General features: G+C 26.0%; 1 protein-coding gene across 2 annotated transcripts in view; it reads right to left on the bottom strand.

The window, feature by feature from the left end:
- Nucleotides 1-1,851, bottom strand: part of LOC101498432 (uncharacterized) — a 6,723-nt gene extending 4,872 nt beyond the window's left edge. The window contains exons 1-4 of one of the 2 annotated variants that reach the window (XR_001143519.3): nucleotides 1,104-1,851; nucleotides 874-959; nucleotides 239-393; nucleotides 20-81 (exon numbers count right to left, since the gene is read on the bottom strand). Coding sequence is in view for 1 of the 2 variants with exons in the window: in XM_004485468.4 (XP_004485525.1) it covers nucleotides 20-81; nucleotides 239-393; nucleotides 874-959; nucleotides 1,104-1,285 (485 nt within the window). In the remaining variant the exon portion in view is untranslated. The remainder of the gene's footprint in view (nucleotides 1-19; nucleotides 82-238; nucleotides 394-873; nucleotides 960-1,103) is intronic. The other variant, XM_004485468.4, reaches the window with a different exon arrangement.
- Between the last annotated feature and the right edge of the window lie 8,250 nt (nucleotides 1,852-10,101).

Below are 10,101 nucleotides of genomic sequence, written 5' to 3'. Positions count from 1 at the left end.
AAGAGCACCATAAACAAACCGGATTTCAGGTGTTGGAGTGTGCAAGAGCTGGAACTTCAACATAACAGCAGAGGATTTCCCCTGTATAAACAAAATTGATCATTAGCAAATATATTTATGATATGCATATTTCTAATATATTTCATTACTCAGACTGTTTAAGTTTGTTAAACCAAAAATAACATCCTCAATTACCAATATATATAAACTTTGGAACAAATGAGAGGGAAAGACTGACCTTATATCCACCATAAGATAGATAGAATGAGATCATGATACAAAGAAATACATCCTGCCTTGCATATTTAATCCGGAATGGTGGTGTCGAAAAACTGTTGTCTGTATCATCAATCATCCAAACTCTACATAAATTGTCAGCACCCACTTCAGGAGCTGCAACTCAGAAAGAAAAAAAACGTATTCAGAGATTTTAACTTTATATATCTAAAAATGGTTTTTACGAGAACTTACTCAAAAATACTATTTCGAACTCATTTGTTATTGCATTTAACTTTTGTTTAGCATACAGGTAACCATGTCATTAAAAATCCAAGGTAGCAGTAAACACATTGAAATATTACTCACTCATTGGCAAGAGAAATCGATTCCCACATTACAAAATATTACTTGAAATCAAGATAAATCAACTACCTTGAATGTGAATGAAAAATGCTTGTGGGAAAATCCCACACACCCTCACACAAACAAACCCTTGAAATTACAAGAACAAGATTTGAGAAGTGAGAACCAAAAGAATTGTGTTTCAATGAACTAAATTAGTTTATCACTGCAAACATAAGTCGAAATAGCTGCAATAGAACACCAATAGTCTAATAGTGAGTAGTATATCACAATGTTAATAGCATATTTAACCTTCATACTGAACAACCCTTGCTGGAATCCCAGGATAAGAGTCTTCACCATCCTCCCATCTCATTGTAATCTTGATTCTGTACCACCTACACAACAAGAATGAGAATAGAAGATAAGAAAAAACTCGAAATCTATAGAGAACAGAAAGGGAGGAAAAAAAAGTTTCTGAATATACATGAAATTCACAACAACAACAAAATTTATCAAATTTGGTGGAGATTAAAGCATACCCTTGTTCAAAAAGGTCAAGATTATGAAACCTATGAATGTAAATGGCAACTTCATGAACAGCATCTAGCATAGGCAAGTGATGATTTAGAGTTGCAGTGTCATGTCGGTCAACACTGTGCAACCTTTTAGTTGACAAATTCTTTTGATTCAGACCCACAAACCATCCAAATCTTCGAAACATATGTATTAAAAACTAGTAGTAGATACAGTAATACTCAATTCCCCAATGATTATTGTTTATCCCTAAACATTTCAAAGAAACAAATCTGCAAACAGGTGGTGAACAAAAAAAGAACCAACTTTTTCAACTCCCAAATGCAAACCAAACCTTACATGCAAAATGGAAAAGTGGAACAAATACATAATAATTGCATCGTTTTCGATTAATTTAATAATAACAATAATTATCAATATAATTAAGTATTAATATTATAATAACGCTATAGTGGCAGTGGGAGAGCACAAAGGAAAAATAATCAAATATTCGTCAACCCTTTCTTAGCAGGCGATGTTTTTGATATTAATGATGTGATGTTTAATTATTATTATTTAATATAATTCCAAAAACAAAACAGCAAGTTTGAAAATGGAAACAAGAGCATGTTGTCGTGTCGGTGAAGACATACATGCATTTCGAAAATCCACGTTTGAGAGTCTCCTTAATGGTGACATTTAACTGTGCAAGATAGAAAATCACGGGCCATCTACCGTCAATTTTGTACTCCATTACTCTTCTACCTTCTTCTTTAAGTAAAATTCAACGGTAAGTCCTTCTTAAATTAGATAAACATAATCTACATTCAAAGTTTTTTAGAATATAAATGTAATAAGGCCTTTAAATAAGTCAAATTGGTGTTACACTAGCTATAAGTCTCATAATTTGATCAAAAGTGATATACGATGATACTTATAAAAATGAATGTGAAAAGTACAATAGTATTTTACTTGCACCAAAGTTAGACAAAGCTATGTAATTGTAAACGAAACCTTATTCTATTTTTCCATGCCTGTGATGCTATTTCTTTTAATTTAAGTGAAATTAGGTTAATGGACATACAGATTTCATCGATAAGAAACCACAACTTTTCATGTCATATATGAATTTTAAAAATTCCCTTATAAAAGGGAAGTGATCTGTCGTATGGATTTTCATCGAGAGTTAATGTAAAATAATTTTGGACAATAACCCTTTAAATCCTTTACATAAGCATGTAAAGCATAATAAGATATCACATGTCTTATTAATTTTTATAATCTAATTAAGAGAATGATGATACTTATTTTTTTGATATAGAATTTGATTTTTATAAAAGATAAAAATTTTACTAATTTTTAATAGTAAAAAAGAGATAACGAAAAAATCATAAATAACAATATCAATTAAAAAGATCTAACTATTACATAATGTGTGTTTGGTCTAAAACGTATTTAAAATATTTAAATATATTTATTTTCCTTATTAAAAATGGACCAAGGTCTCTCGTATAGATCATATTATATGAATTAATGTTTGGTATTGTAGTATAGTTCTCTAAGCTTTCTCATTACAATTAAAGTCTCTCATATGTTCATTGTGAAAGCCTCTCATATGTTCATTGTGAAGCTAATCAAAGAAATTGAATATTTGATTTCTTATTTTTCGCCTTATTGGATGACATGAGTTTTATCATTTCTTCAAAGATTTTTCAGTTTTTTGCTTTGTGTTATACTTGGGGCTTGTGTTTTTTGTCATAAAAAACATATCAATAAGATAAAATTTAATTACAATTTTGATTAGTATATTTCTTTTAATCAATTTATGAAGTTAGTTCTTTATTTCAAAATCTAATAATTTTGATATCTCTTTCGATTTTTTAACTAAAAAAATGATAATTTAATATATTTTAAGTGATGTGTCATACAATACAATGATGTTAAATGATTAATACTCGTAAAAGTGTAATAGAATCTTCTAAAAACTTCGATTCTAACTTTTAAAATTATTTATTTTTGTAATTTAATTAATAACATATTGATAATTAATGAGCTAGACGGTTCTACATCATGAGATCACTTGAGACGTAATTTAAAATATGTCAAATTACACTTTTTAATTAAAAATTGAATAAGAAATCAAAATTGTCGAATTTTTAAATAGAACGATCAGTTGCACGAATTGATAAAAATAAAATACTAAAACTGCAATTAAACATATCATAAATTGTTATGCTAGTTTACCTCATCGTTAAAATCAAAGTATTTATTCGTGGGGATCTTTAGCATGACTAAGGATGCAACAACTCTGAAACTTATTTATATACGGGGTTTGTTTGTTATGAATTATAAAATAAGTGATTTTGACATTTAATAAATAAAAAATTACTTATTAGATATTAAAAAAAATATCTATAAATTGTTGTGTTTGTCAAAATTAATAAAAAACAATTTTTAAAAAAATGATTAAAATATGGAAGCTACACAAAACATCTCCTTGTTTTAAACAATTTTTAGATTATGATTTTGTTTTCAAAAGCCGTACCAAATATTTAAAAACTCCTAAAAGTGATTATTATTTAAAAAAAAAAAACTATAATAACAGACTCAAATACTCTTGTGATGAATTATTTACCTCTATTTTAATGTATTCACAATTATTATAAATACAAAGTGTGAGAGATTATTTTAGAGGAGTGTTGCAATTACTAATAATTAGACTCTACAACTGAAATAAAAATAATTAATATTATATTAAAAATTAAAATAGTTATTTCTTTTGAAATATTAAGTAATGTTATTTTTTATAACTAGACGATAGAGTGATCGAGAGTAATTCACTTTTCAATTTTCAACATTAGTAATACACGAGTGATATTGTCTTTTTTTTTATAATGTAAATTTAGGGTGGCGAATAGTTATTAATGAATTTAAATTTGTTTGTATCTATCCGCTATTGGTATATTAATTGAAATTAATACTAATTGAGTGTTGGATGGAGTATATATTTTTTATAGATATCTCCACTAATGTCGGGCACATCTCTGAGTTAGACAAAGTTACAATAAATTGAAAGTTCATCGTCCTAAGTTTCAATTAAAAAACAAATAAAAAATTGCACTGAGTAAAGAAAACTGCACTTATCTTGTAAATCTTCAAACTGCCAGTTGAATACTTTTCATTAAATTAGATTGAAAGTAATAACATTCTTTTCTACTAAAGGTTACAAACTTGGAACTTGGCGCTTGGAAGAGGTGTGAAGTTGTTGCCACGGTTACGAAATTACTCTGTTTAGTTAAGTAGTAGTAATTAGCTAAGAATCTTGTCAAAATGATATAGTGGACTTCGCTCCAAGGAATATTCGATGACTAATACTCCAATTCATCAATCATTCCTCTTATCAAAACTAATAAGTTGGTTTAGCAGTAAACATGTAAATTATCCTATGAAATTGTAAACGTTGATTAAATTAATTTTTAAATTTTGCAAATTGATAAATAAATTTTTAAAATTATAAAATATTAATCAAAATAATTATGAAATAATTTTTTGTCGTAATTTTAGTGTGACGCTATAATAGAATACACGTTGATCCAATATTAATATAATTTTTATTTGAACAAATTTGTGAATAATTATAATTGTACATAGACTAATTATACACAAATTGATCTATGAAATATTTAAATTTCATCATAAATTAGTTCATGTTATGATGATATTAATATAAGATCAATATAAATGAGTCAAATATTCAATTAATATGTTATATTATAATATCTAACAATAAAAATTTAAATATAAATTATTTTAAATATTATTTTATAATTCAGGAATGTATTTGTTCATGTCAATATATCAATTTGCATATTCACTTATTGGTTTATATATATCAAAACTTTATCTGTGATATACGCAATGATAATTAAAAGTTCAAAGAGGTCTCCCTTGTTTGTTCAAAATTATGGACTAACATTAGAGGCACTTGATATGAGAATTTGAGTTAAAGCTACTAAACTCTTAAAAAATTGACGGTTTGTAAGATTAAAACTATCTCAATTTATATTTCACATTGTCATGTCTTATGTAATATAATTTTATATTTTTAATACATCACTCACGTCAAAGATTTAAAGTTTAGAGTGTGATCAATGCCGGTGATTTAATAGCAGATGACTTGTTAGATCTTGCATAAACTAGTATATCATATTTGAATTTGGATTGAGTCAAACTCAACCCTTACAAAATTAATGACTTGTAAGAAAATACTTATTCCAATTATATACACATTGTCAAAGCTTATCTCATCCAATGTAAGTATCTTAACATTAATTATTTTGTAATTTTGTCTATTTATTTTGTAGCGGGTTTGTCTATTTATTACAACTTATTTCTAAAAGATAATCACATTTTTTTATCAAAAAAGTAATCATTTGTTAGAGTTTTCATTCATTTGTTATGAATTAAAAAATCAAAATTTAAAAATAATATAAAATTGTTTCAAATGAAAAGATATTTTAAATAGTTTCTCATAAAAACCATTTTTATAACTAATTCTTTTTAGAAGAAAAAAAATTGATTTTCATTAGAGCAAATAAATACAAAATGTAGCTTATGTTTTTTTTTAAAAAAATCTTTAGCATATAATCTAAAGATTTTTGAGGTATTATTCACTTTGAGTCTTACATGAGCCCTCACGATTTTATCTTTTATAAATAAAATCATCATTGAGTTGAAAAATGTTGGTGTTTATAAAATACCCTTAACATCGACTCTCAAACAATGTGAAATATTTTTATGTAACGAAACAATAGTTACCAATCGAAACACGTTAAAGACCCGCAAGTATTTGATTCCCATAAACATAACAAAAAGGGATGGACGAACTAAAGAAGATACGGTAAGACAATAGTCTAACATTTCATTGAAACAAGGAAGTATGGGATTGAAATTATGTAGCTTGGGTATGAAATAACATTAAAAGAGTGATATCTAAGTTTGTTGATAATGTAACGCCCATAACAGTTGTAGACATGGACGAATCCAATGGGGGGCTGGCGGTCTTTGGCCCTTTCCCTCTAAAACATTTACTAGTATATTAGCATATTTAAAAAGTTAATACTATATACTGTTATATTTTAAACATTTATATGAAATATATTAGTATTTTTTTTATTTAATATACAATAGTATACTATGAATAAATATTAATATTATTATACTGCTTCTTTTGTATATATTGAATATATAAAGGCAATACACCAATTTGGTGTAGCTTATTTTTCTCACATATTTATTCTTGACAGTTTTTTCTTTTAAAATATCCAATCACATTTTTAATTTTATAATAACTTACACATGTTACTTTTTGTGTCACTCTAATTCTCTTTGTTTTCTTATTATTAATTTATTATATACAAACTTATGTTACATTTTTTTTAATTGTATGAAAGTAAATGAAATATATAAACAATTAAAATAAAAAAACACAACACTTAAAAAATACAGTTTAGTACAATAAAAAAACAGACAGATACTAAACATTAATAAATAAATAAAAGAAGAATAGTAATTTGACCAATTTAATATTATAAAATATTAATGTATTTATTATTATAAATACAAAGTAAAAACTATTGAGTGATGCATTTAATATTTAGTATTAGTTAGAAGGTATAATTATAAAATATAATTAATATGTTGAAAGTTGAAAGTGATAATTTTTTAAGTTTAAAATAAGTTTATGAATGTGTCCCTAATTGAAAATGTGGTTCTATGAGTTTTGCCTCTTGTCTGTTCCCGATTGATTAAGTTAAGGTTTATAAGTATGAGAAAAATCTTAGAGATTCGAGACGCATGTATAATTTGGAGTTATTATATATGATTTATAATGGAATGGGCCTTAGCCCAAATCGGAACAATATAGCAGCTGAAGTGCCTTACTTCTACAACTAAATGAAAACACTTAGAGTGCACTAACCAACTAACAAATATTCCTAAACCACATTAACTGAAAGTAAACTTTTCCATATTATTCCGATTAAGCCAACCCTATACGAAAGAAAAGAAAAGTTTCGTTTTATCCATTCAAATTATATTAGACTATACATGATTGCTTTTATTTATTTCCCTCTAATTAAATCTCAAGCACAAAATTGCAAGCTCTTAACCAGTTCCGCTCATGGGTGGTATATGGTCCTAGACGTTTGGAATCCAATCTTTTTTATTTAATTGATTATAGCATTAATCTAATCTTAAGTGCGCAAGGTTGTTGTCTAGTCCATTCAAATATTTGGAATCTGGGCCATATCCTATGGCCCATTCCCTATATAGGGTACATATTATGTTACAACATCTAGTGCCAATAAATATAAATTACATAAATAGTGCAATCTAACTAAACCTAAACCTATGTCCGTTTATATACTAGACGATATATTGTAATTAAACCCAAGTTAGTGCAGCACTGTGGGACACTCTACTTGATAACTTTATAGACACTTTTTTCTGACTAGACCCACAACAGAAAATATTATTTAGTGTTACTTAATTTGTTCTTTTAATTAAGTAATTAGATAGGTTTGACTTACCTATTTCACTAAACATAAAGGCCATATACCCTCCTAAATAATAGCAATGTGTCATCCAAAAATTCAAAAAGAATCTATAAATAGGTACTCGTGACGCTAACTTATCACCGCGTAAGTGATCTATATGGAGATGCTATTGCATTTCTGATCGTTGATTTTATTTTCTAGATCTTAGTTGTGTTATATTCACATTATACCTTTATTTTCAGCCATACATTAATTAATGATGATATAATATATACCTGCGATATGACTAATTTTTATTGATCAGTTCAATCTTTTTTGAAAAAAAATAGTTAGATTGAACTCAATCAAATGATTTACGGAATTGTTTTTTTGTAGTTTTACTTCAATAATTGATATAATTTAAACTAATGCTTAATTGTGTTTTTCGGTTCCAAGTGGGTAACTATAGTTGGATTTTAGTCCAATATACTAATATTCTATTTTTTATTTTTGAAAAAAATACTAATATTTTCTTTGGAATCAAGCAACTTTGGTAGATTATCAATAAAAAATTATAAATTCTCAATTTGGTATATTCTAAAAAAACAAGCAAAATGTAGTGATTTAATTTATTGAATCATTATTTTTAACACGACAAAAGAAACATACGGCATAAATTCCCAATAAAAAAAAATCATAATTTAAAAACAAAATTGTAAACATCAATTTATTGCTTAGCCAAAAAAAACATTAATTTATGGATAAATTAATTATTTTAATTTAAATGATATTTTTGAAACTATTATTGTTATAATGATGATAATTTATATTAGTGTCTGGATTACCTCCGAACATTTAGTGTTTAATAATGTATCTATAAAAAAAAAAAAGAAACAGACAAATTCTACAATACTCTAAATTAATACTTAAAAAATTGCTAAAAGAATATTAACAATTATATTTGTTGTCGTTTATGGGAATTAAGAGTTTGTGATTCTTTTTGTTGTACGTAACTTTTTATATAATGATATGATACATGTAAGTTTGTCAAAATTAAAAGAAATGAAATATGTGTATCTTAAAATTACTACTTTAAAATGACATATAAACAAAAAAAATTATATAAAAAATTAATGTATTTAATCTTAAATTTTAATCATATATATATCAATTTTAATCACAACATTTTTAGTTATATTTAATGAAGTAATTCATAATTATCGCCAACCATGCAAGAATGAAATAAGATACTTCTAAGTAAGTACGACAAAATTAGTCATTATTGATATATGAGTGATTTTAAAGTATTGATTCATAATAGATCATTTATAATTCAACATAACCTGCCCCATAAAATTTATTACTTTTTGGGTCCCTCGATAATACGTCATTTTCAATTTTCAATGCATTCTTTTTCAATTGTATTATTTAATTATTATTATTTTTATCATTTATAATACAATATATTTTGTTATTGATAATGCCACATTATTTTACGTAAATAATTTAATAAAAATAAATTATCTTTTTTAATTATACATTTTTCTTAATATGAATGAAATACTCAAATGAATCATTTATTATTACGAGAGAAACAAAGTAGTGTATAATTAAGCATGAAATTAATGTAATGTTTGACTATAATGAGGTTAGGCACACATAATCATTCATCACATACCAACCTTGAATTGAAATGGAAATTATAGACGAATTAAAGTAATGAGAAGAATCCCAATGATTGAGAAACTGATTGAATATGAATACGGCAGCAGAATAAAGGTCCTGAAATTGGGCCTATACATAGGTACTTACTTGATTCGAAAACAAATTTAATCTGTAGTTGGCACTACTTGTAGAACAAGAAAAAATAGTAACAAAAATCATTGATTGTAGTAGACTAGTAGTTCTTTATTTTGTCATGTTCTTACCTTTTACATAATAGCAAGGAAATGAATGAAGTGGAAAAGTAAATGGGAGTGCCTAATGAACACGAAAAACCTTCAATTTGTACACCAAAACAGCTAGCTCACACTAAGAGACAATTAAGCAACAGAATGGCAATGAAAGTGTGTGTGTCACGTACAAACCGAATTAGAGTAGCGTGACATGATATATGCAGAACCATGGCATGTTTAATTCAAATTCAATTTATGATCACATTAAATAAAACGCCAAAATAGGGGTACCGTTTTGAAATATCACGTGAATCTATCCTTTCCCCTACCTCTACTTTCTACACCTTCCATTCCACACACCAAATTTTTCTCATCTTTTTTTAGATTAGATAGATTTACGGTCTTTATAAACATATCATCTTTAGTTTAAGTTTATTTGTAATTTTTCATTATACAATGATTGCTCAAATAATTTACATTTATAATTTTTTAACTCAATTTATGTGTGTTATTCGAATTTTTAAATGAATTTTTTAAGTTATATTTAAAATATTATAAGAACTTTTTCCATTAAAGGATTGAATTTATATATA

Source organism: Cicer arietinum, chromosome 1 (genome assembly GCF_000331145.2).
Source record: "Cicer arietinum cultivar CDC Frontier isolate Library 1 chromosome 1, Cicar.CDCFrontier_v2.0, whole genome shotgun sequence".
In the NCBI taxonomy this organism is placed as follows: Eukaryota; Viridiplantae; Streptophyta; class Magnoliopsida; order Fabales; family Fabaceae; genus Cicer; species Cicer arietinum.
Note: the sequence above shows the minus strand (reverse complement) of the source record. Positions and strands in the feature narration are given on the sequence as shown.